The 26,009-nt window shown below is 48.6% G+C and overlaps 1 protein-coding gene across 3 annotated transcripts in view; it reads left to right on the forward strand.

The window, feature by feature from the left end:
• The window catches only part of KCNIP3 (potassium voltage-gated channel interacting protein 3), a 58,772-nt gene that overhangs the window by 16,820 nt on the left and 15,943 nt on the right, over window positions 1–26,009 (forward strand). The window contains exon 1 of one of the 3 annotated variants that reach the window (XM_087938812.1): window positions 18,242–18,545. The exons of the other annotated variants lie outside the window; for them this stretch is intronic. Within the exon in view, the coding sequence (XP_087794938.1) occupies window positions 18,443–18,545 (103 nt within the window). The 5' untranslated portion in view covers window positions 18,242–18,442. Of the gene's footprint in view, window positions 1–18,241; window positions 18,546–26,009 lie in introns of those variants that run through there. 3 annotated transcript variants of the gene reach the window in all.

Raw genomic sequence — 26,009 nt, forward strand, 5'->3', positions numbered from 1 at the left:
TAGTTTTAATCATTCAGGTTTTTACCTGGCTTCTCATCCTTGGTGGCATCCACAGAATTCGGTGCTTTTGGTCATTTCTGCCCATGCAAGATTGCACTGATGTGCGTGTGCATGTGCGATGCACGCCCAAGGCGTGTACGAAAGAGGTGGAGCTGGCATTGCAGCAACGGGACAGTTTGTATAATTTGCTTTGCTGGATGGGGAATTCTGGGAGTTGAAGTCCACCAGACGTCAAGTTGCCAAGATTGGAGAGCCCTGGTTTCGAACCCAGAACAGGAGCCCTGAGTTTCTGCGACGGCGTTTGAAGGGAAGACGACAAAAACTAAGAGGGGGGGAAAACATTTACTTGAATTTAGCCATTTTTCTTTTATCAGGAACTCTGGCAACTTTTATTAGCTTTGATTTCATCTTTATTGCGCGATGATTGCTACTTAACCTAACCGGTTTAAACCCAGGGTCTATATTTAGTGCTGAGCGGTCAATCTTGAAAGATAACAAACGGTGGTACAGAGCTCGCTGACCGTTTAGGTGTGATGGGCCTTTCTGTTTGCTAACAATAAAATCCATAAAAGTCATTAATGCATGCTGGACGTTCAGCCCGGAGAACACAAGGAGAGGAGACTCCGCCATTGGTGGAATAAATGCAGAGAGAAAGCTGTCGGCTAAAGACGCTACTCCATGCACACTGCAAAGGCAAATTTAGAGAGGGGGGGAAGAGAGAGAGAGAGAAGGAAAGAGGGAGAGAGAGGGGAGAGAGAGAGAGAGAAAGGGGGGGGGAGAAAGAGAGGACAGAGAGAGAGAAGGGGAAAGTGAGAGAGAAGGAGAGAGGAGGAGAGAAAGGAGGAGAAAGAGATGGAGAGAAGGAGAGAGAGGAGAGAGAGATGGAGAGAAGGGGAGAGAACTGTAACTATAACAGTTTCCCAGCTATCTTTCGTGGCCAAGGTAGGACTAGAACTCCCAGCCTCCTGGGGATTGGCCCAAAGTTTCCCAGCTATCTTTCCTGGTTAACGGGCTCTCCACCTCCTTCCATCCTTTATTTAATCTATCCATCTTGACTTGACGTGACCGGCCCTTCCCTCCCTCCTCCCTCATTCATTTTCCGATCGTCGCCCTCCCCAAATAAAATCGATCCACTCTCAAAAATCAACAGATTCAGCACATTGGTTGGTTTTATTTATTTTTATTTTTATTTTATTTTTTAATCTCTCCCCACCTCCTTTGTGCGCGCGCCAGCACCAAATGCATCGTTGAGAGAAGTCCTGGCTTCCAGAAAAACCTCGTATAACCCCTGAAAGAGGAACAGGAAGAGTCCATCCGGGAAGCTGCCCGTCGCCATTTCGGGGATATTTGACCCTCCTAACGGAAGGGCCTTCCGCCCCTGAACGCTTGGGGCCTCCGGGAATTTTAGGGGGTTCAGTAGGACAGGAACGGGCAGCTTTGGTGTGGCCGAAAGGCTGCCCGTGAAACAGGGAAAATCCTCTCTGGATTTGCAGCGGCTGTGGCTAATGATGTCTCCATGGGATAGAACAGAAAATCAGAGTCGGAAGGGGCCTTGGAGGTCTTCTAGTCCAACCCCTACTCAAGCGAGAGATCCCTAAACCATTTCAGACAAGTGACTGTCCAGTCTCTTCTTAAAAAAAACCTCCAGGGATGGAGCAAGCACAACTTCTGGTGGCCAGCTGTTCCACTGGATCATTGTCTTCACGATCAGGAAGCTTTTCCCAAGTTTGTTTCACTTGTGGATGACTTTCCATCCATGCTTCTTGTCCTGCCATCATTACTGCTCAATACAACCTCCTAGAGATCCTAGACTAGTTGAGTGGGAAGGTACCTTGGAGGTCTTCTAGTCCAACCCCTACCCTATATTTCGGACAGATGCTTGTCCAGTCTCTATTTGAAAGCCTCCAAGGGATAAAACATCCACAACTTCTGGAATCAAACTTGGCAGGGGGAGGTCACTGCAAAATCCCCATTCCCTCCCCACCCCACTAACCTGCTTTCCAGCTCCGTTCTCCTGGGCAGGGCAACCCAAGGAGACCCAGCCGATCAGCTGGGACTCGATGGGAGGCAGAGAAGAGATGAGGTTGGCGGGGCCAGTCAGAGGCGGGATTGGCCGGTTCTCCGAACGACTCCAAATTTTTGCTACCGGTTCTGCAGAACCGTTCCGAACCGGCTGAATACCCCACCTTGTGTGTGTGTGTGTGTGTAGTTGTCAGCATGCTCCTCTTCCCTTTCCGACTTCCACCATGCCCCCCCCTTCCCCCTCCTGAACCCCAATTTAGCCAGGGCTGTTTATGGCCTTCTCCTTTATTGAATGCCCGTGTTAAGCACCCACTTGGCCTCTTCCCAGGGACGCAGATAAACACACAACCATCAACTCAGATAAATACCCCAAACCCTTTAAAGTGCCCAGAGACGGAGGAGGCCGTGATGGATTGCCTTCGATTGCTCTTACCACAGTGGAATAATACCTGCTTACTCATAGTTTTTTTTCCCTTTTTTTCCTTTCTCAAAACAGCCTCTCTTTCCTTTCTGGCCTCTTAATAATTCATGGCTCTAATTGTGCAGAAGGCCAGGCTTAAAAGAGTCCCGACCTCCGTCATCCGCTTGGCTTCCCTCCCTTGTGGGGCTGAGCCCCTCCCTCCCTGGCTGGCTGCCCTCGGCACTGTGGGGCCGGGGGAGATGGCTCTGAGAGCGTCCAGCCCCCTCCCCTTTGGCCCTACAGACCCCCACCCCCACGGGCCTCCCACCCGCCTTGGCTGCATTAGCCAGCCTACCTGCGGTGCTGCCGGGTTGGCCTCGTCCCGACGACCCTTTGAGTCTTGCAAGGAAGCCATGCGGCTCAAACAGGCCCCCGGCTGGCAAAGGTGGTCAGGGGGAAGCAGATGAGCAGGGGGTGGGTGGGGGGGTTCTCTGAGCATCCTTTGGAAAGCTTCCTTTTCTTTTCTTTTATTTTTTTTCTTTCTTTCTTTTTCCTTCCTTCTTTTCTCTCTCTTTCCTTCCTTCCTTCCTCTCTCCTTCCTTCCTTCCTCCTTCTTTTCTCTCTTTCCCTCCTTCCTTCCTCTCTCTTCCTTCCTTCCTTCCTTCTTTTCTCTCTCTTTCCCTCCTTCCTTTCTCTCTCCTTCCTTCCTTCCCTTCCTTCCTTCCTTTCTCTCCTTCCTTCCTTCCTTCCTTCCTTCCTTCCTTCCTTCCTTCCTTCCAATCATATCACTGGAAGGGATCTCACATAGCTTTTAGTTCAACCTGGTGCCCAAGGCAGGAGATCTATCTTCTTTCTTTCTTTCTTTCTTTCTTTCTTTCTTTCTTTCTTTCTTTCTTTCTTTCTTTCTTTCTTTCTTTCTTTCTTTCTTTCTTTCCTTCCTTTCTTTCTTTCTTTCTTTCTTTCTTTCCTTCCTTCCTTCCTTCCTTCCTTCCTTCCTTCCTTCCTTCCTTCCTTCCTTCCTTCCTTCCTCCCTCCCTCCCTCCCTCCTCCCTCCCTTCCCTTCCCCTTCCCTTCCCTTCCCTTCCCTTCCTTCCCTTCCTTCTTCCTCCCTCCCTCCCTCCCACCCACCCACCCAAACACTATCTAGTTCAGGCTTAACCCTGAGAGCCATGGATGGGTAGTAAGTCAGGCTTTGGACCAGGCCTGACCGACCACCTTCAAGTCTACCTTCTTCAGCTAGTTTTGGGCGAGTCCTTCTCTCTCTCTCTCAGCCCAGCCTACCTCACAAGGTTGTTTGTTGGTTTGGGGAGGGGAACCCCAGGAGAAGGAACCAGAGCCCCCTTGAGCTTCCGAAGGAAGGACCCTGCGTGGTATAAACCGAATCCCCCAACAACAGAGACCTTCTGCCCTTTTCGGGGAGCAGAACTGGGCAGCCGAGAAATGCTGCCAAGGCCCAGATCGGGTCCCGCCCCAGACAGGCTCAGGCGGCAGCTCTTCCGCCCCGTCTGCGGATGCCTCTTAAGGAAAGGAAGCGCCGAGCTTCGACCGAGAACATCTTCCGCAGCTCAGACCGCAGGGAGAGCTCGGCAGGCGTCGCGCTGGCACCGGCTCTGCTGGTGGGCAGCCGGGACGATCGCAAGAGCCATTAATTATTTCATCTGTTAATTTCTTGCAGCCAGCCAAGAGGCTCTTCCTGGCAACACCAGGGCCCAGCTTCCCGGCCCCCCCAGATGCACCCCCACTTGCCTGGCACCCACCCCACACTGGGCTGAAAGAGCCTCTCAGCTTCCAAGCGGCTTTAAAAGCCGAGACAGCTTACAAAGGACTCCTTTAACCCTTGGGTGGCTCCGTTGTCCTTCTCCAGACATTTGGATTTCAACACCGCTTTTGGAAGCAGGGATAAACGGGATGAGAAAATGAAAAGTAAGACTACAGCCAGAAATTGGACCGGAAGTTCTGGGGCTAACCCAAGGGACTGTTAAGGGAGCCGGGATCAAGTCTACCCATATTTCTGTCGCTGTTGTTAAGCAAATCACTGCAGCTATTAAGTGAATCATCCGACTCCAGCTGCCTCCACATCGGCTGGTGTAAATAGAAGCCGGTTGTCAGGATTCTGGCAGTGACCCCCAATTAAATCATGAGTCTCTAGCCAAACTTTCAAAACTTCCAAAGGATTTATTGGGAAGTTAACATGCCTGCACTGCCTGGGTGTAGCTGACTCTGAGACACATCATTCATTGTCACCCTTGACCCTGGTTTTCCCCCCCACCCCCGGGTGTATCGTAATTCATATCCTCCAACGGGACACCTCCATAGCCCAGAGTCATCAATCATGCTCTCCAGTTAGAATTTTGCACAGCAGAAATCTCAGTCCCCTGGTTACTATCTGTGATAGGGGCGTGGCACAAAGGCAACACAGTCAGATAAGCAAGAAAAGTCCCTTTAATACCCCCAACTTTGCCCCCAAATGCCCAGTTTACCTTCAGCTGGAGAAAAAAAAATTCTCCCAAGAAGAGTCTTCTAAGTGCAGGAAATTCATTCCGAAAACAAAGTACATACAAGCTGTAAATAAAAATCCACACAAACCGCACACTGCAGCAATTAACTTGACAGGGCAGGGAGGAGGAGGAGGAATTGCAGACTTGAAAGCCCAGCGAAACACACGCGGTTGGGAAGACGCCAGGAACACAGATAAGCTTCAGCAGTACCAGATAATTCACGATGTGCTTCCAACAACTTTGCTGTGCGCGGCTTCCCTTTCGAAACACCGTGTTCCCAGCTGCAGCTAATGAAGGGAATCAGGGCCCTTTCCTCCCCCGTAAGCCACGCCACCCACGTTGCTCCCTTCTCCGTTCCTCCCTTTGTGCCCTAGGATGAAGAGGGGGTGGGCCTGGGTCTTCCTCTGAACTCCCCCTCCCCTGCTCTGCCCAGCCGGACTTTGCCCTTCCCCAGTTTCCCCCACACTCCCGCTCCCTGTCAGCCGCTCGGCTTCCTCCTCCAAATCAGATTCCGACAGGGGCGTGACACTATCTTTGAAATCATTTATGGATTGCAAGCTGCCCACTGCTGCCCCCGCTCCCTTTCTGTCGGCAGCTCTAAAAAAACCATAGAAATATTTTATGAGTTGACACCGGTTGGCAATGTTAATCACATGACTGTGGGGAGGGGGAGGGGAGGGGGAATGCTATGACGGTCATAAGTATGAGTGTTGGTGCAAGTCACTTTTGTCAGTTGTGTCCTAACGTCGAACAGTCGTTCAATGAACAGTCGTACGTCGAGGGCTACAACTAGTCCTTGACCTATGATCCCAGTTGAGCCCCACATTTCTGTGGTTAAGGGGGACATTCGTTAAGTGAGTTTTGCCTCATTTTACGACCTTTCTTGTCAGAGGCATTCAAGGTGCCCTTGCAGTTCTTCCATTAGTAAGAGGAGCAGGCCGAGTCAGGCCAGAGCCTTTCAGGATTGGGATGGCTTGGAGGCGTGTAGGAAGGCGGGGCAGGACGACCGAGAGAGGCCGTAAGCAGCGAACATGAGAGGCAGAGCTCAGGATATGCGCAAGGACCACCCCCCTCCTGATCCGAGAGCACGGAGAGTGGAGGGAAGGCGAGAACAGCGCAGACTGACCCAACCACTTGGGAGGAGAGCGCCCCCGCCCCTCTTCACGAGGCACACCTGGGGACCAAGACTTAAGGAGACGCTGTGGGGAGGCGCCTTTGTCGGGAACAAACCCTGAACTCCTGGAATGTTGAGTGTCAAACTTTGGACTTTCCTGGATTCCTTGCATTCTTTCTGGATTTCTTGCTTTGCAGTTGTGGTGCTCGCAGCGTTGGGCTGGACGATTTGCAGCCAGAGCCTGCTTGAAGTTTGTGTTTGTGTGTGTGTGTGTGTGTGTGTGTGTGTGATCACTTTGCTCTGGGACTTGCCAGAAACATGGGAGCGTTTTGGAGAAATTTAGAGCAATAAAGGGGTGATTTGAACTGCCAGCTGCCCATGACGTGACCTTGGTCATCACATCCCCTCCACCCCTATCCCTACTGCCCCCCCCTCCGTCTGCAAAGCCAGAAGGGTTGGGGCGGGTGCTGCTTTAAAGGCTGGTAACCTGAGGGCCACCCCAATTTTTTAAAAAATTAAGTTATAAACATACCAGACATCAATAGGGCCACATACATTAAAATGACGCAGGGTTTACCGTCAGGTGTGAAAGATCAAGTTCACACATGAAGGTCCATTCAGCGGATTTATTGCTCAAAGCCTGCGTACAGGAACCTTCTCAACCAATGGTCAGCGCCTGGTGAGAGTCGATAAAGGTCCTTGGAGTTCAAGGGAGGTTGGACTTCGTGTTCTGACCCAAACCTTGTTCCGAGTAAACAAACACCAAGCAGAGATAAAAGCAAAACCTCTTTAATGCTTCTCTGTGAATTCTGTTCATTCACAGTAAAACGCTATTAAAAACTAATTGTCCCAGATAAGAGCGAGCCTTGCCAAGGTGGTGCAAGGCTGCCAAGAACGCTACATAAAGTTGCCAAGAAATATTCCAAAGTCTATAAACACAAAGCAAGATAGTCTGAACTTCCACAAGGCTTGAAGTGCAAGAACTTCCTTGCTTCCTGCAAAGAATCCCGGTCTCTCAGGCTGGCTTTTATCCCTTAAGGGAGGGGCCATTACCTTGCAGCCTTACTCCCGAGTTGCCCATGCTGCTGCAGCTGCGCTTTCCTTCCACCATCCCTGCGTGCATGTGCACTGGGCACAGGCTCCTCGGGGACCTCTTCCTCATTGCTGCCGGCCCCCACCATCTCCGAAGGCAGCACCCCACTCCCTGATGGTCCTGGCTCCTCATCCGAGTCCTCGCTCTCCTCAGCCATCCGCACCTGCTGCCAGCTAACCCCAACACCCAGAGACAGTCATGGTACAGCAGCAAACTATCATGGTTAATCTCCTGGCTGTGCAAGGATCTTCACATCCTTGCACGCCAACGTGTTTTTAATTTCTATGGGGAAAAGTGTGTGGCGTAGATCGTGTGCAGCTGTCTCGCCTTTCCTCGTCCCCTCCCGAAAACTCCTGGTCCTCCAGAAGGGTCCGAATTGCAGCTCTGATAACCAGCCAAGCTTGGGGTACGAAGCACAAATCAAGACACCCTTCAGTTGAACTCCAGGGAAAGGAAGAGAAGAGGTTGCCAAAAGAAAAGAGGGGAAAATAAAAAATAAAAAAAGAGGAGAAGGGCAAGTCATGGTGAAAAGCAGAATAAACTTTTGGAGTAGGTTCAGCTAATTATCTGGATTGTACCAATCGTTGCCTCTATTTTTCTTTTCTCTTTTTTTTTTAATGTCCCATACGGTGGCCAGTAAATTATCTCCTCCTGGCTTCCTTTCTGAAGGGCAAGGAAATTTGGCAGGGAGGCCTCTGGGCCGAGATGAAACTCTGTGTGCAAAGATAGGGATGTTTTGATCCTAAAATCAGAATGCAGGTGAGTCCTCGGCTTAGGACCACAACTGAGCCCGACATTCCTGTGGTTAAGCCATTGTTATTTGTTAAGTGAGTGTCCTGCCCTTGTTGGAGTCTGATTCCGGGGTGTGTGTGTGTGTGTGTGTGAGATTGAGCAGCTGACAAGGAGGGGAAGTGTGGCTGTGGAGGAAACGGGGGAAGGGCACAGTCCGGCTGGGCATTCAGAGGAAAGGCCCTCTCCGCCATCCTAGGGCAAGCAGGGAGAAACGGGGAAGGGAGCAACATGGCTTATGGGGGAGAAAAAGGCCCTGATCCCTTTTATTAGTTGCAGCTGGGAGAACGGGATATAAGCGGGGCGTTTGCACACAGCACCTTGCTGGAAGCAAAGCGCGCATTACCTTTGTCGAGGCTTATCTGGGTTTTGGCGTCCTCCCAACCGTGGGTGCTTCCTTATCCTTTGAAAGTCTGCAATTGATCATCCTGGCCTGTCGTGTTAATTACTTCTGTGTGGTTTGTGTTGGTTTTTTAAAAAAATTTCTAATTATCTTTACTTTGGGTTCGGGCTGCATTTACCCCTTTCGTAGACTGTTTTTGGAAGAGTTTGATCCCCAGCCGAGGATAATTGGACACTGGGACACACGTTGGGGGCATTAAAGGGAATTTATTCTACTTTGGTGACTTTGTTATTTTTGTGTCACACCCCTTTGGGTCACCACAGTGAGCTTTGAAGGTCACAAAAGGGGATCCCATGAGACACAGCAACGGTCAGAAATGTGAACCAGTTAACCAGCACCTGAATTTTGATCACCTGATTGCTGCAAAGGTCGCAACTGTAAAAAACAATCATGAGCACCGTTTTTCGGTGCCGTTGTAACTCTGAACCATCACTAAATGAATTGTTGTAAGTCCAGGATGTCCTGCAGGCTGTTACCATGACGAAGGATGGGTCCTTCTTGTTCCCAAAATAGAGTTTCAAGGCTGAACCGTGGGGCAGGAGAGAAAAAACGTGAATTTTGGCTGCATGATGAATAGAGCTTGGGTTTGGTGCACAATAGTCAGGGGATTCTCCTTTGAGTGGGGAAACGCTTTCGTGCATCCCTGGAGGCTTTCAAGAAGAGACTGGACTGCCCTCTGTCAGAAATGGTGTGTAGGGGTCTCCTGCTTGGGCAGGGGGTTGGACTAGATGACCTACAGGGTCCCTTCCAACTCCATCATTCTGCTAATCTGACCAGGAATGAGATTTATTTATATAATTTACTGCTTCCTCCAATTCCAACGGATTCCACTTCCAACCCCATTTTCACTGCAAATGCAGCATTAAACGTGTGTGTGTGTATGTGTGTGTGTGTGTGTGTGTTATGGAAAACATTTGCCTTTGGAACAACCTAAGTTGTTATACTATCAGATGTCCATTTGCTATTGTTTATGACTGCTGCAAATTACGTGTATTTCTTGGCCGTTGGCAGAGCGATGAGACAGTATTTCATTTCTCAAGCTGTAGCGTTGTTGAGCTTCCAGAATGTGCCAGGCACTTAAACGGTAATTGTCAATCTTTTCACCCTTATTGCTGGATCTTCTTTCGGGTGGTGGGGGGGTGGGGGGTGGGGGAAGTGGGGGGTTGGTGGGCAGGACGCTTAGAGCTGGAACGGCCCCCTCTTTCTTCCCACGGTTTGGGTGGAATCTCCAGCTAGACTGGAGGGGGAGTCAAGAGGGGCAGCAGTTTAGAATCATTGCACTGCAGGGAACGTCCCGTTCCACCAGAGGAATGCAGCCAGCCTGGTGAGATTCTTGTGGCTGTTGACTAGCAATAAAACTACAAGAAGTCCTCAACTTAAAAACGATTCGCTTAGTGATCGAAGCTGCAATGGCGTTGAAAAAAAAAAAAAAGAAGACTTACGACAGTTTTGACCATTGCAACATCTCCCCGGTCAAAATTTGAAGGCTTGGCCAAGTGGCATGTATTTGTGAGGGCCCTGGAAAAAAAGGGAATTGCAACTGTTTTTCTCGCTCACAACCATTGTGTCAACTCAAAAACAAAAAAACCCTTCTTGTCATGCATGCCCTTGTTAGAGTCGGACTCCGAGGGAGAGGAGGAACAGCTGATGGAGTGGAAGTGTGGCTCCGGAGGTTGTGGAGGAGGCTGGGGAAGGGCAGAGGCCAGCTGGGCAGTCAGAGGAAGAACCAGGTCCATCCCCTCTCCATCCTAGGACACGCAGGGAGGAACGGAGAAGGAAACAACATGGCTTATGAGAGAAGAAGCGGCCATGATCCCCCTCATTGGCTGCAGCTGGGGAGAATAGTATATAAGAGAGACAGTTAAAACACAGCGTTGCCAAAAGCAAAGTGTGTTTTATTTTGGGCTGAAGTTATCTTGGTTGGCGTCCTTCCAACAGACTGTGCCTTGCTATCTCCTTGAATTTGGTAATTACTTATCCTGGTCTGTTGTGGAAATCCCTTCATTGTAGTTTGTTTTGGTTTTTTATTTCACCTGGAGGCTTTCAAGAAGAGATTGGACTGACATTTGTCAGGAATGGTGTAGTAGGGTCTCCGGCTTGGGCAGGGAGAAGAGTTGGACTAGATGACCTACAAGGTCCCTTCCAACTCTGATAATCCATAATCTGTAAATCTGTGGCACCATTCAGGAGACCCAAAGGCTATGATGTTGACTTGGAATGTCTTCTGTGGGGATCTTGTGCAGTTCAGACCCCCGAAATCATCAAGCTACAGCATTGTTGGGCTGTTTAAGGTGCGATGGTGCTGGCTAACTTCCCAGCTACTGTTTATTTGCTTCCTTATCAGTGGGAGCAGCTGCTTCCTTGTCCAAAATGAATAATTCTGGAATTCCAGCAGAGCAGCCACAGGTGTAAGTGAGCTTTAGAACAGCATCCAGGACAGATTACCTGCTCGTTCAACTATTGATCTCTGGTGGTTGCATTTGACTGGCAGCTTTGATGTCTGGTGAGCCATTCAGAATGTCCTGGGTGGACTGTGAGCTTGGTGGGTTTCTTGCTGATGTTTCGTGAACAAACTAGGTAACATCATCAGTGCTAGAAGGGAGTGGATTTTGTGAAGAAGAGAAGGGGGAAGGGGAAGAGGAGGAGGAAGAGGATGGATGGATTGTGGGATCCTTGATACTTTCTGAGCTTGGTGGGGGTTTTTGTAGACCTTTCATGAACAAACTAGGTAACATCATCAGTGCTAGAAGGGAGTGGATTTTGTGAAGAAGGGGAAGAGGAGGAGGAGGAAGAGGAGGAGGACTATGGAGTTCTTGGTGCTCTCTCATGTTGGTGTTTTTCTCGCCTCAGTGCTAGTAAGGGAGTCGGGTTCGATCTCCATTTATATTCTAATGGTTTGCCATGTAAAGTGGATGATGAGCGAGGTTCGTCGGTCTACCTTGTTTGACAGTTCCTTGATTGTGGTATTGTTGAACTTCTTGACTGTTGGTCTGATGCCAATCTTGGTGCCAATCTCTGCTCATGGGGGATGTTGATTGCTGGTAAAGAGGTGCTTTGTTCTTTTAGTTTTCCCCTTTGGCTTGTTGATTGTTCCTTTTGCACAGTGTGTAGCTGTTCTTGATGCCTTTGTGTCTGTCGATGGCCAATTGGTCAGAGGGCCAAGCTTCTCAGGATGTCCCAGTTCAGCCCCTTGCTTGCATGCCTAAAAAAACCTCAGAGACACACACTAGCCAACATGCCTGGGTAGCTTGTTAGATTGGGTTTGTGTGTGTGTGTGTGTGTGAGTGTGAGTGTGTGTGGCTTTGCTGCTTTATATTTTGAGGTTGATCTGTTTTATTGAGTGGCTGTCATCCTGAGATAATTGCTGGCTCTGTGGCTTTGGACCAGGAGCGATGCAATATCCCGTTCAGATACCCTGTGTGTGTAGACGATGTGTATTTGTGTATCAATGATTCCATGACCTCTGTAAATGCAGACACTTAAAAAAAAGATATAAAAAGCTTTCGTGAGATGATAAACCAGACAATAAATAAATAAAACTCACAGTTAACCTTACATTGGGGATCTCGGCCTCAAGGCATGGAGTCTGGTGACTCAACAGAAGAAACATCTTCCCAACCTGGCTAAGTTTTCTTCTGCTGCTTAATGACCACAAGAAAGTTATATTCGAATCCGTGGGTGTTTCCCGCCACATCTTATCCATCGGGTTTGGCGCTCTCCGAGGAAAAAATGTGGAACCTCACCACTGGTTTAGATGGCACTTGGGGGAAACTGCGGAATGGAGGGGATTTAAAAGTATTATCAGATCCTGTTGTGAGTCACTCTTTTGACTAGTTAGTCCAAAGGTAGACTTCAGTGTAGTTTAGTTTCCTTTATTGTCATTTGTACCTCGTACAACGAAATTAAATACCATCTTCAGTGTACATTATGACTATGAAAATGAAACACAAACACACATCCTTCGCTTTCTATGCAATTGAATTGAAAACCCCTGATATTGCGTTCATATTGCACCATACAGTGGAATTCAATAGAGTTACTGCTCTATAGATGTTGTTTTTCAGCCTATTTGTCCTTGTTTTTATTATTCTGTACCGTCTGCCAGATGGTAATAGTTCAAAAAAAGGGTTCCCAGGATGAGAGGGATCTTTGAGAAAGTTTTGAACTTTCTTGAGGCAGCAGGAGCTCTAAAGCTCTTCCAAAGAGGGAAGAGGGCAACCAGTGATCCTCTGAGCAATGACATTAACCCTCTGGAGCGCTGTCCTATCTGCCCCTGTGCAATTGGCAAACCCTTCAGAGGTGGAGTAAATTAAGATACTCTCTCTGGTGCAGCGGTAGAAGGTCCCCAGCAATTTTCCATCCTGTTGTCGTTTCCTGAGAAGTCTCAGGTAGTCTAATCTCTGCTGGAGCCCTTTTGACCGGTGCTGCAATGTGATCCCCCAGATCAGGTCCTCTTTTAGGGTAACGCCCAGAAACTTAAAACTGGCCACTTACTCCACTCAATCTCCATCGATAAGCAGGGGTGGGATTCTCCCTGGTCGGCCCAGTTCTATAGAACCGGTTGTTATGATTCGGCCCAGTTTGGAGAACCAGCAAATCACGCCACTGGCTGGCCCCACCCCTCCCCACCCACCCACTCCTTACCTGCCATGCGCGCCATCAAACTTGCCTGCTAAGTTGCTGTTTTTCCTCCCCGCCCCGACCATCAGCTGTTCTGCTGTGCCAGTAGGTTTATATTAGCTAGAAGGCAGGAAATCATTGGATTTCTTGCTTTCTAGCTAATCTAAAAGCAGAGCCGAACCTTCCTTAGGACCGAAGCTTCTATTTTTCAGTGCAGACTCAGGGAGCAGATTGCAGATAGATAGATCTCTGAGCGAATCTGTGATTCTGTGAGCAACTCAATCTGCCTGCCTGCTTTGCCTGATTTGGGGGTAAAAGTTGCTCTTTTTTTAATATAGAAAATCCAATATTTACATAAATACTTACAATATTTACATACAAGCCCCGCCCAGCCAGCAAACCACTCCCGCCCAGGCACATGACCACCAAGCCACACCCACAAATTAGGCCACGCCCACAGAACCGGTTGTTAAGACCTTTGAATCCCACCCCTGTTGATAAGCAAGGGCTGGAGGTCTGTTTTGGAGGAAAGAGGCAACTGTGTTGTCTTCGCCCACCTCCAGCGAAGGCCTGTTGGGTCCACCCTCCAACCATCCACATTCCTTGTTCTCCTTCTAACATTTTGCCGGAAGAGATCTCGATTACCAAGACAGAAGCCTTTGTTTTTGGACCCTGGCCCAAATGAAACCTTTGGGGAGATGCTTCTAGCAAAGCAGGCCAGCAAAGCAGCCAAAGCAACACCAGATCACCCAGTGGCATCCATTAAACCAACGGCTAATGCACCCAGGGTGTCAAGAAGGCAGCTTGGCAGCTTTTTAGGCCTTTAAACCTCTTTAATATTTTACACAGAGAGAAACAGGGATCAATGTCTTCTCTGCACAGGAATGTTTTTCTTTTTAAAGACATTTTTATTTGAACGACAAACATAGACAAACACAGAATTCCTCAGCCAGCTTTGCTTAGTCTTTGCAAGTCTTAAAGTGGCCAAGGTTGGAGACCCCCTACAACAGACAATACCTGATTGCAAAAGGTAACTCTGAAGGAGCATTTCAGAAGGTGCCCAAAGGTTTTTTCCGAAGGTAAAAGGAGAAGAAAGGAGAAATACTTTCCGACTTGCAATATCCTTTTAATGTATGAGAAAGGCAAAATTAAGTCCTTATAGTTGTGCTTCTTGTCTAGACTACCCGGAAGGGCTAACAGGTATTGGGCTGAGAGAGACCGACTGGCCTGAGGTCACCCAGCCAGTTTTCAGGCTTAAGGTTGGACTCGAACTCACAAACTGCCAATTTCTAATCAGGTGCCTTCTCCACTAGACCAAAACTGGTTTGTTTGCATGCATCTCATGTGCTCTTCACTGGCTGCATACACTTGTACACATTGGATGGATAGATTAGCAGAGTTGGAAGGGACCTTGTAGGTCATCTAGTCCAACCCGCCACCCAAGCAGGAAACCCTACCCTATTTCCGACAGAGGGCAGCCCAGTCTCTTCTTGAAAGCCTCCGGGGATGGAGCTGCCACAACTTCTGAAGGCAAACTGTTTTTTGTTTGTGGAAACTTTTCGTTTCCTGCGTGGATATCCAGTGGAACTACCTGCCACGTGATTTTCTATTGAGTGAGGGTTTCTCCTTTCTTGGAAGGAAATGGTTTATGCCCTTCTTCCAATGAATTGGTTTCACGGCGGCTCCTCTCCTCAGATGTGATTTGTCTTGTCCTTTTTTGAGGGGGGTGAGGTTAAGAAGACAAGCTTGTCTGTCAGCCATTCAGCACTTAAAATGAATAATTAAAAAACCACCGCATAATAGAAATAGATCAGGGAGTATAAACTCGCTAAGCCACAGGACACGCAGCAACATTCGCGTTGCTCTCTGCAAGGAGTGGTGGAGCTTTTTACAATCGCTTCCCGATGAAGGCAAAATCCTGAAATTGTGGTGATCCATCTGCAAAAATGACAGAGAGTGCTATTGTTCAATTTTGTCTTTCTTTTATTATTATTATTTTGCTTTTATACCTCGGGTTACATGCTGTGCTTTGAAAACACAATCAGCTCACAATCCAACATGGCTGTATTTTTTTTTCAAAGATGCCCAGGCAGTCAGTGGTCCTTTGGATGCAAACGATGGAAGCTGTCATCTCAAACCTCTGGAAGGAAGCAGGTTGGGGAAGGTGATGAAGATGTGGAAATAAAAGATTACAGATTGGCAGAGTTGGAAGGGATCCTGTAGGTCATCTAGTCCAACCCCACATCCAAACAGGAGACCCTACACCATTCCTGACAGATGGCAGTCCAGTCTCTTCTTGAAAGCTTCCAGGGATGAAGCTCCCACAACTTCTGAAGGCAACTTCTGTTCCACTGAATATAGAATACAAGAGTTGGAAGGGACCTGGTAGGTCATCTAGTCCAACCCCCTGTCCAAGCAGACCCTACACCATTTCTGACAGATGGCAATCCAGTCTCTTCTTGAAAGTTTCCAGGGATAGAATAGAATAGAATACCTTATTGGCCAAGTGTGATTGGACACACAAGGAATTTGTCTTGATGTAAATACTCTCAGTATACATTAAGAAAAGATACATTCGTCAAGAATCAAGAATCATAACGTACAATACTTGATAATAATCCTAGGGTACAATCAATAATCAAATCATACCAGGAAACAGTCAATATAAATCGTAAGGATACAAGCGACAAAGTTACAGTCATACAGTCACAAGTGGGAGGGGACGGGCGATAAGGAGTGATGAGAAGATTAACAGTAATAGTAGTGCAGACTTTGTAAATAATTGGACACTGTTGATGGAATTATTTGTTTAGCAGAGTGATGGCGTTTGGGAAAAAACTGTCCTTGTGTCTAGTTGTTCTGGTGTGCAGTGCCCTATAGCGTCGTTTTGAGGGAAGGAGTTGAAACAGTTTATGTCCAGGATGTGAGGGGTCTGTAAATATTTTCACAGCCCTCTTTTTGACTCGTGCAGGATCCAGATCCTCCATGGAAGGCAGGTTGGTAGTAATTGTTTTTTCTGCAGTCCTAATTATCCTCTGAGGTCTGTGTCTGTCCTGTTGGGTTGCAGAACCAAACCAGAGAGTTATAGAGGTGCAGATGATAGACTCCATCATTCCTCTGTAGAACTGGATCAGCAGCTCCTTGGGCAGTTTGAGCTTCCTGAGTTGGTGCAGAAAGAACGTTCTTTGTTGTGCTTTTTTGATGATGTTTTTGATGTTAGGTGTCCATTTTAGGTCATGTGATACCGTAGAACCTAGACATTTGAAGGTCTCTACTATTGATACTCTGTTACTAGTATTGTAAGAGGTAGTAGTATGGGAGGGTTTCTTCTAAAGTCTACCAACATTTCTACGGTTTTGAGTGTGTTCAGTTCCAGATTGTTCCGGTTACGCCACGAGGCAAGTTGTACAACCTCCTGTCTGTGGGCCGATTCATCGTTGTCTCGAATGAGACCAATGGATGAAGGCAACTTCGGTTCCGTCGGTGGCTTGGATGGGAGAACCTGTCGTGGCAAAATGGGGAATAACGCAATCACAGAGTTGGAAGGGACCTTGGAGGTCTTCTAGTCCAGCCCTCTGCCCGATATCATATCAGACAAATGTTTGCCCGGTCTCTTCCCGAAAGCCTCCAGCGGACGAAGCACCCACAACTTCTGGTGGCCAGCTGTTCCACTGGTTGATTGTCTTCACAGTTAAGAAGTTTCTCCTTAATTCCAGGTTGTTTCCTGCCTGGATTGTTTTCCATCCGTCGTTTCTTTTTCTTGCCTTCGGGTGTTTTGGAAAACAGGTGGACGACCCGCTCTTCTTGGTTGACAGCCCCCTCAAACACTGGCAGGCTGCTCTCATGCCTTCCCCAGTGCTTCTTTTCATCAGACTGGAAGTACCCAATTCCTGAAAACGTGTTCTTCCCATGGTTTAGCCCCCAGCTCCCGTTTAACCATCCTCGTTACTCTTCTCTTCAGCCTTTCCAGAACCTCAACACCTTCTTTTTTTAAATAAAATGTCAACCAAAAGGGGAAGTTCTTTCCAAGGGTGCAGAACTGGCCATTGCAGAGGGCTATTTTATATATATATATAAATTATATATATATATATATATTGCCCACAGTTTCGAAGCAATTCCTCTCCAATTCCTCTCCACTCCAAAGCTGCCTCAATGAAGGGGCCGTTTCTTATTAAATCAAGCCTGTGAGCCTTGCCGGGGCTGGAGGTCGCGGGGGGGGGGGCAAAGGCATTTTAAAAACCCGGCCCCAAACTTTTCACAAGGATATTCCTCTCTAACTCGCACCCTGAGCCGTTTTTCATGTTCTCGCCATGATGGGAACTAAGATGCAGCCGGTCCATTCAGGGAAAAGCACTCTGCACATGCTCAGGGGCGCTGGCTTTTCACAATTGGAAAAAAAAAGAAAAAGAAAAAAACAACAGAAATGTTTGGTGTTGAGATGCGATCTTTGAGGAGAAGCGGGTGGCCTTTGTCCTACAAGCAGCCAAATAATGACCTGGAGACCTCTAGATTAACCAACTTAGTTTCTCTCTCTCTCTGTCTCTCTCTGTCTCTCTCTCTCTCTCTCTCACACACACACAAAGTTTGAGCCTGTGTCACCTCTGCTCTGCTCTGCACTTGAGGTCGGGATGTGGCTGGACCACACAGCGTCGTCGCCATGGCAACCCCTGGCCTCCTGCATCCTGGATGGCCATGCCAGGACAGAGAGGAGAAGCTCCCAGCCTCCTCCTCCTCCTCCTCCTCTTCCTCCTCCTCCTCCTCCCCCTCGGGGTGGGGGCTGATTATTTGATAGCCGCCCTTGCAACCAATGGCATTGCAGCCAGCCGGGGATGCCAACTGCTATCAGGCGACTCGGACTCCGGAGGCGGCGGCGGCGGCGGCGGTGCATTGCAGGGCGTCCGGAGGATCTCGGGGTGACCCCTGCAGGCTCCTGAGCCGGACCTGGCAGTCAGGCAGGCGGGAGGTGGCGGCGGCGGCGGCTTCTGGCTGGACCTTGGAGACGAGTTTGAAGCCATGGCATCGCTTGGGAAGAAGGCAGAGTCGCTCCGCCGCCGGGATCTGCCTGGCCTCCTTTTCCTACCGGCCGCCCTTTCTCCTCCTCCCAAGTTTTGAAAAGTTTTGCCGGCTGGCTTCCGCCTCGCCTCTGGTCTCCTTCATGAGCCCAGAAGGAGCGGACCCGCTCGCCCCCGCCTTCTCTCCTCCTCCTCTTCCTCCTCCTCCTCCTCTTCCTCCTCGCCTGCGCCCACTTCTGCCCCGGGGCCAAACTTGAAGGGGAGGGGAGGGGGGGGGGTGGGGAGGCTCCAAGGACAGGAGGACTGGAAGATGTGAGCCGGCGGGGCTCCGGGCACTCGGCTGCTGGCACCGGAGCGCCCACCTTGGCACCTGGACGCCCCCCTCGCCGTCCCGGGAAGGGAGCTGGGCTGGCCCCGGCCAGGGGGACGACTCGCATGCCCCCAGCGCTGCCCTGCGCCCATCGCAGGCAGGACACCCGAGGCTGGCCATGGCGATCCAGGGCATGGAGCTTTGCGCCGTGGCGGTGGTCATTATCCTCTTCATCGCGGTCCTCAAACAGTTCGGCATCCTGGAACCCATGTCCATGGAAGGTAACGTGGGAACGCGCCTCTGACGCCTTTGGGTTGGGCTGTTTGTCCAGCGCGGCTGGCATGACTTTCCCCACCTCTCTCTCTCCTCCCCTCCTTCCTTCCTTCCTTCCCCCCCTCTTCCCCCCTCTCTCTTTCCTCTCCCTCTCCTCCCTCTGCCTCTCCCCCTCTCTTTCCCCCCTCTCTGCCTCTCTCTTCCTTTCTCTCTTCCTCTTCCTCTCTCCTCCCTCTGTCTCTCCCCATCTCTCTCTCTCTTTCCCTCCCTCTCCCCACTCTTTTCCCCTCTTTTCCTCCCCTCCCTCTCCGTCTCTTTCTCCCACGCCCTCTCCTCACTCTTTTCCCCACCTCTCTCTCTCTTCCTCTTCCTCTTTCTCCCTTTCTCTCTCTCCTCCCTCCTTCCTTCTCTCTTTTCCCTTCTCTCTCTCCCCCTCCTCTCTCTCTCTTTCCCCACTCTCTCTTTTTCCCCATCTCTCTCTCTTCCTCTTCCTCTCTCTCTCTCTCTCTTTCTCTCTCTCCTCCCTCCTTCCTTCTCTTTTCCTTCTCTCTCTCCCCCTCCTCTCTCTCCCTTTCCCCACTCTCTCTTTTTCCCCATCTCTCTCTCCTCCCTCCCCCCTCCCTCTCTCTTTCCCCATCTCTGTCTCCCTCTTCCTCTTCCTCGCCCTCTCCCCCCCTCTCTCTGTGTGTGTTCCTTTCTTTCTCACCCCCCTTCCTCTTCCTCTTCCTCTCTTTCCAAACTTCTTCGATTCCCTTGCTGCTGAGTGCGAGCCTTCGGTTCTTTCAATGCCATCGCCCCAAACCTCTCCGACTCCCCTTTTCCTCTCCGACTCCCCTACTCCGTCCAAACTGGCACCAAACCGGAGGCTGCCCTCTCCTTTCCTTGACGGCTGCCCTCTCCTTCCCTCCGGAGGGAGAAACCTTCTGAGATTTCGGTCTCTGCCTAAGAGCAAACTGTGGCCAACCTCCCCCTGATAACCGACACCGAGCGGTTTGCGTTGCACAGGACTCTTCCTTGGAAGCCCAGATCAAGGGCGTTCCAGGTTTGGCCTTCAGAAGGGCAGCTTGGTTGGCCCAGTTTGCTGCGCCAGTAGCAGAATAACAGAGTTGGAAAGCAGCCTGGAGGTCATCTAGTCCAACCCCGCCTGCTCGAGCCGGAGATCCTATACCATTTTCAACAAATGTTTGCCCCAATCCCTTTTTAAAAGCCTCTGGTGTTGGAGCACCCACATCTTAGACCTTGTTAACCAATCATGGTTTGATTCCTCCGTTACAAACCCTCATTTACACTTCCCTCCGGGAGCTCAGGGTGGCACGCATACCACATTCCTCTCCAAAAGGGTAACTTGGGCTGAGAGGTTTGAGCATCCCTGGTGACTGCCGGCCTCTCTAGGTGGGCCCTGAAGTCCAGCCAGCTCGGATGTGGTCAATCAGGGTGGGGCCCTGGGTGGCTGGGAAGGGGACGCTTGGTTGAAATCATCTCAAGAACTCCACGAAAGACGACGTGGGCCAAACACGGGCATTCGGGACTGTCACCGAGGGGCTGTAAAAACCTGGGTCACTCCTAGGTGGCAGCAACCCTCAGCTCTTGGCTGCCACCTAATGATCACCTGGGTTATTGCAGCCCAAATATTTTAGGACGAAAGTAGCTTCCATTTCCAGAGGCCAAATTAAGGCAGTTGTTCCCTGACTCCTTCCTTCGTTCCCAAGAGGTTTGTCATCTTCTACCCAACTTAAATATGAAGATTCCCCTCCGCCTCTTGGGCTGTTGTTTGGATAGCATAACTGAGTCAGAGGGGGCCTTCGAGGTCTGCTAGTCCAACCCTCTACTTGAGGAGGAGTTCCTTTACTATTCTGGACGAATGGTTGTTAAAACCCTCCAGTGATGGAGTACCCAATAACTTCGGAAGTCCGGCCGTTGTACAGGTTGTTGTTCTCACTGACATGAAATTCCTCCTTAGTTCCAGGTTCGCTCCTTGTTATCGTTTCCATCTACCGCTTCTTGGCCACAATACTTAAACAATACTTGCTTATTGTCATTGTCTTGGCTACGTCTCGCCAGGAAAGTCAACTTTGTAGTTTTCCAAGAACACTTAGAAGATCAGGAGCACTTTTTAAAAGAAAAGGTGACTAGCTGACAAATGTTCTCTTCTATCACAGCTGCTAGTTTTCCATTTAAGATATTCTCGTTACTCCGATCTTATATATAAATAAAAAATAGTCAGATGGAATCAGGAGTTGTGAAATGGGCAAGGGAAACTTGCACAGACAATACATGGTCTTTGATATGATTCCTGGTTGGAAAATTGCCCGCCCCATTTCCTCCCACAAAAAAGAAACACAGACGCAGAAAGAAATTTAATTGATACAGGATGTGGAGAGGCGAAGTGGGATGAGGAGGAGCTAAAAGAAAAAATTGTCATCCTTTTCTTAAAAGTTTTAGAAACTTGGGGGGACTGAAAAGGGCAGCGGCTTTAGAATAAACCAGAAACGGTTTAAAAATAGCTTTCCCATTCTAGACTACGTTGTGATCCCAAATGATCTGAAATAAAAAGAGCCAGAAAGAATTTGCTGACTTGATTTAGCACAGTTGCAAAGAAGGTTATTGGAGACAGGGCCGGCATCAATCCTTCTTTAAAACGACTTCAGACCACCTCAATATCGATTGTTTTCAGCTTTTAAGTACCTCCAGTTCCATTCCCTGCAGGGCATCCCTTAATCTGAACATAATTGTGAAGCTCCAGAGTTTAATTGTTTATCTGCCAAAGCATGAGGTCATAGGTAAAACAAAGTTTCAGAACTTGGCAAAGGAGGTAGGTTATGGAACTGAACGCAGGAAAATAAGTAGCATCTCTGCTCATGCAAAAAATAAAGAGGAATACATTCAAAATATATATCTTCCTGACCACCCCAAACCAGGGCGAATCTGGAATCCTTCCTTGCTTTTCCGGAATTTTTTCAGAATTCCACCAAATAGTTGGCAGTTCCTGTGATAGGTGGCTGTTGATCAGAGTTAGGGGACTTACTAAAGAAAGGAGATTCAGGACAGAATTCAGATACACAGACCAGTACAGAAAGGAACTTTGAACTTCTGCAAATGCATATGTGGAGAACTACATGCCAAGAATGGTTTCATTGCTTTCCCTGCACGTTGTAGTTGGTTGGAGACATGATCTTGGCAGTCTAGTCTAGTGAAAAGAAGAACTAGGGGTGACATGATAGCAATGTTCCAATAATTTAAGGGCCTGCCCCAAAGAAGAGGGAGTCAAGCTATTCTCCAAAGCACCAGAAGGCAGGACAAGAAACAACGGATGGAAACTCATCAAGGAGAGAAGCAACTTGCCTGCAGAAGTTGTGGGGGCTCCATCCCTGGAGGTTTTTAAGAAGAGACTGGACAGCCACTTGTCTGAAATAGTATAAGGTCTCCTGCTTGAGCAGAGGGCTGGACTAGAAGACCTCCAAGGTCCCTTCCAATTCTGTTCTGCTGTAATTCTGTTATATGCTTAGGTTTCCAGAATTTCTTCTCTGCTGTTGTTTGGACCATTTCATTTCATTTTTTTATGAAAAGGTGTAGCATTACAGAATAACCCCGTTATGATTCTGCAAATGATTTGTGGACAACCACCTGCCAAGGATGGTTTAATTGGTTTTCCTGCACATTGTGAGATGGTTGAAGAGGCGATTTTAGTGGTGCCTTCCAATCCATCATTTGATGCATTTAATTCTCTCTCTCTCTCTCTCTCTCTCTCTCTCTCTCTCTCTGTGATGTGTTTATATATGGAGGAAAAGGCGTGAAAAGTATGTTTCTGCTTCTTTCCTGTTGCTAACATAAAAATAAATAAAGAATATTCAGAAAACTAGATCCAAAGGTGAGCTAAATTCAAGTGCCTCGCCTATGTGCTTTTCTTTAAGTTCTCTTTCCTCAAACTCGGGTTTTCCCAGATATCTTGGACTTATATGCTCAGGCCTAGTCAATGGCACAATTGAAGCTGCAGCCCAAGGAATCCGGAGAGCTGCTGTAGATATTCTGCAAAAAGATGAATGCTGTTTTGCTTCTTTGCATTGATACTACTTGTTCCTCAGTGTAAGATTTAGCTCAGATTAACTCTTTAATTAATCTCAGATTAAGCCCCTTAGACAGACTATGCTGAATTTACAGGTGGGGGGAAATCCCAAGTGATATGCCTTATTGTCAATAGAGGGATAACAAACATGGAAAGAACCATGGTTTTATTTTGTTTTTGTTTTTTTAAATAGTTCTAAAACAGGGGACTTCAAACTGGACAGCTTTAAGACTTGTGGACTTCCAACTCCCAGAATTCCTCCTCCGGTCATGTTAGCTCAGGAATTCTGGGAGTTGAAGCCCACAAATCTTAAACTTGCTAAGTTTGGAGACCCTTGATCTATTTTATCTATCTTATCTCTCTCTATCCTACCTCTATCTATTCTATCTATTCTCTCTCTCTCTTTCTTTCTACCTATCTATTCTACCTCTCCTTATCTATCTATTCCAGGGGTCTTCAAACTTGACAGCTTTAAGACTTGTGGACTTCCAACTCCCAGAATTCCCCCTCCAGTCACATTAGCTCAGGAATTCTGGGAGTGGAAGCCCACAAAATCTTCAAGTTGCCAAGTTTGGAGACCCCTGTTCTAAGAAGAATTTGGGCAGCCGTTTGTCCACAATGGTATAGGGTTGATGACCTCTAAGGTCCCTTTTATTCTGTTTTCTGTTGTATCCTTAGTTTCCAGAATTTTTTTCTCTGCTATTGTTAGGACCATATCTTTTTGTTTTTCTTCTTTTAATGGAAAGATGTATATAATTGGTAGTGGGACACCGAATGCTAAAAGTCTCTGGATTATCCCCATCTTTTCCCGCAAGCGGAGGCTGGAGACCATCTTGGTCTCTCTTGTGGGATGGTCTGCGGTGGGGCTTGGTGGCGACAGTGCACCCTTCCTGGTTCTGTTGGATCAACCACAAAACCTTTGGGAACTCCCTGGGGACGTTCAGAATTCAGTCCCCTCTTTTGCAGAGATTATCCAAACCTCTCCTTAGAGGTAGGCCAAGTCCGTTGATCCCGTCCTGGTTAGACTTTTGGAGAGCCATAAAGACTGGCCTCTTTTTCTCAGGCCCTTGTCCAAGAGCTAGTAAGCCCAGATGGAGGATCAAAAGACGGGAGGCGTACGTTATTTATATCCACCGGAGTTATACAGTGTTCTTGTTGCTATAATTCAATTCTGTTATTGTACAGGGTTAATGTATTGCGAGCTGCCGCCCAGAGTTGTGGGAGCAAAGTGGGCTGCCGTATAAACGGTTAGAAAAATAAAGGAACACCGCCCTCAACTCTCTGGCACAACGCAGTGGCAGGGAATCGGTAACCCTTAGGGGAACTTAGCACTCGATGAAAAAAATACCAGCCCGAGAGGGAAAACTTGCTTGCTGGAGCCTTCAATCAAAACCATCCCAAGAGGCTTCAAGGATGACCGTATTTTTCCCCCTTGTCTCTTCATGGGCACCCTGGGAAAAGCCCTGCCTGGCACAGCAGGAAGGCAGGAAGAGGGGAGGGGAGAGAAAGAGAAAAGGGAAGAAGAGAAGGAAAGACAGGGGAGGGGGAGGCAAGAGTGATAGAAAGAAGAGGTGGAGGAAAGAAGGAAGAGGGAAGGAGGAAGGAAAGAGAGAGACAGATGGAAGGAAAGAAGGAAGGAGATTTGCAGGGAATGAGGGAGGGGGAGGGGGGAGGAAGGAAGGAAAAAGGAAGAAAGGAAGGAAAGGAAGTTACAGGAAGGGAGGGAAGGAAGGAAGGAGAGTTGCAAGGGGAAGGAAGGAAGGAAGGAAGGAAGGAAGGAAGGAAGGAAGGAAGGAAGGAAGGAAGGAAGGAAGAGGTTGCAAGGAGAGAGGGGAAGGAAGGAAGGAAGGAGAGTTGCAAGGAGGAAGGGAGGGAAGGACGGAAGGAAAAAAGGAAGAAAGGAAGGAAAGAAAGTTACAGGAAGGGAGGGAAGGAGGAAAAAGGAAGGAAGGAGTTGCATGGAGGGAGGGAAAGAAGGATGAAAGGGGAGTTGCAAGGAGGAAGGGAGAAGGAAGGAAGGAAGAAAGGAAGAAAGGAAGGAAAGAAAGTTACAGGAAGGGAGGGAAGGAAGGAAGGAAGGAAGGAGTGTTGCAAGGAGGGAGGGAAAGAAGGATGAAAGGGGAGTTGCAAGGAGGAAGGGAGGGAAGGAAGGAAGGAAAGAAGGAAAAAGTTGTAGGGAGGAAAGGAAGGAAGGAAGGAGAAATAGAAAGAGGGAGGGAGGGGAAGGAGAAAAAGCAAAGAGGAGAGAATTCTCCCCCCCCAAGAGAAGTGGGGGAGCACCTGGGACCCCCAGAATCCTGCCTAACCAGCTTCTGTGGGGCCAAGTCAGCCTTTCTCGTCCAAAGCTCAGGTGGGCCTTGGACCCTCTGCTGTGTCATGCCTTGCTCTGCCCTTGCCCAGAAGCCAACGATCGTGTTTGGGGAAAGTAATGATAACAATAATTTAAAAAAGAACCCCAACGGTCATAAATCCGTCAAACCGAGATTGCCTTAAGATGAGGAAAAGCACAGCGGTGAATCTGGCTTAGCCTGGATGGTGTAGAAAAAGTTAGCACCACCCAGCCCTCTCCTAGAAGAATGAAACGTTCCAGGGAATATTAAAAAAGGGCAGAATATTATATTCCCCTAAAGGGAGAAATGGAGAAACATGTTCTTGGAGGCAGAAAGCAGCCTCCAACTTTCTTAATAGCCCTGGGCAGAGGTCAGCTCTTAAGAGATAGAAAGGCTTATTGAAAGAAGGATCTAGGTAGCTCTATTCATAAGCAAAGTTCCCTGCAGCAAGGTCTGAACAAAGATAGGATTAGCCCTCAGCTACAATAGGAATTGCCCAACAAGCCCCTTCATTGCCTCAGCAGTCCAAACTTCAACCAAACTTAGCTCAGACAAACTTGACCCCTACATGGCCCGGTGGGAGTCTGACAACAGCCAATAGAATAGAATGTCCTTGCACAGGAACAGGAAGCTCAAGTGCAAAGCCCAAGAGAAAGTATTAAAAAAAAAAACACCTCTCACTCTCCACTCCAGGTGGTCAGTTGCCCAGGACCTCAAACCCATGTGGTTCTGCGTCATCCTTAAACCATCTTTTCCAATCGGCCTCCATGTTTCCAGCGTCTTCCTCCTGGCTTGGAACGGAACCAAATGGATATTTCTTCTCACAATGGCATTAAGATTTTTCTGCTGAGTCAGGACGGGAAGGTCCTTTCTCGGCCCAACATCCGGCTTGCAGGTCGGTGTATTTGACCGATCTCTTACGCCAGCATCCAGTACCTCAAACCACAAGATCCTGGACGGAGCCAAGGAACCCAGGGGTCAGCGTGGTTGGTTGCAACGGAGAGATTTCTTTTGGGTGCTGAAGTTACTTTCGGTGACTCTTCAAAGAATAAGGGAATGCCTCGTGTCATGGCAGCCAT

This window comes from Pseudonaja textilis, chromosome 9 (assembly GCF_049901715.1).
Source record: "Pseudonaja textilis isolate UNSWEBS1 chromosome 9, rPseTex1.2, whole genome shotgun sequence".
NCBI classification, from domain to species: Eukaryota; Metazoa; Chordata; class Lepidosauria; order Squamata; family Elapidae; genus Pseudonaja; species Pseudonaja textilis.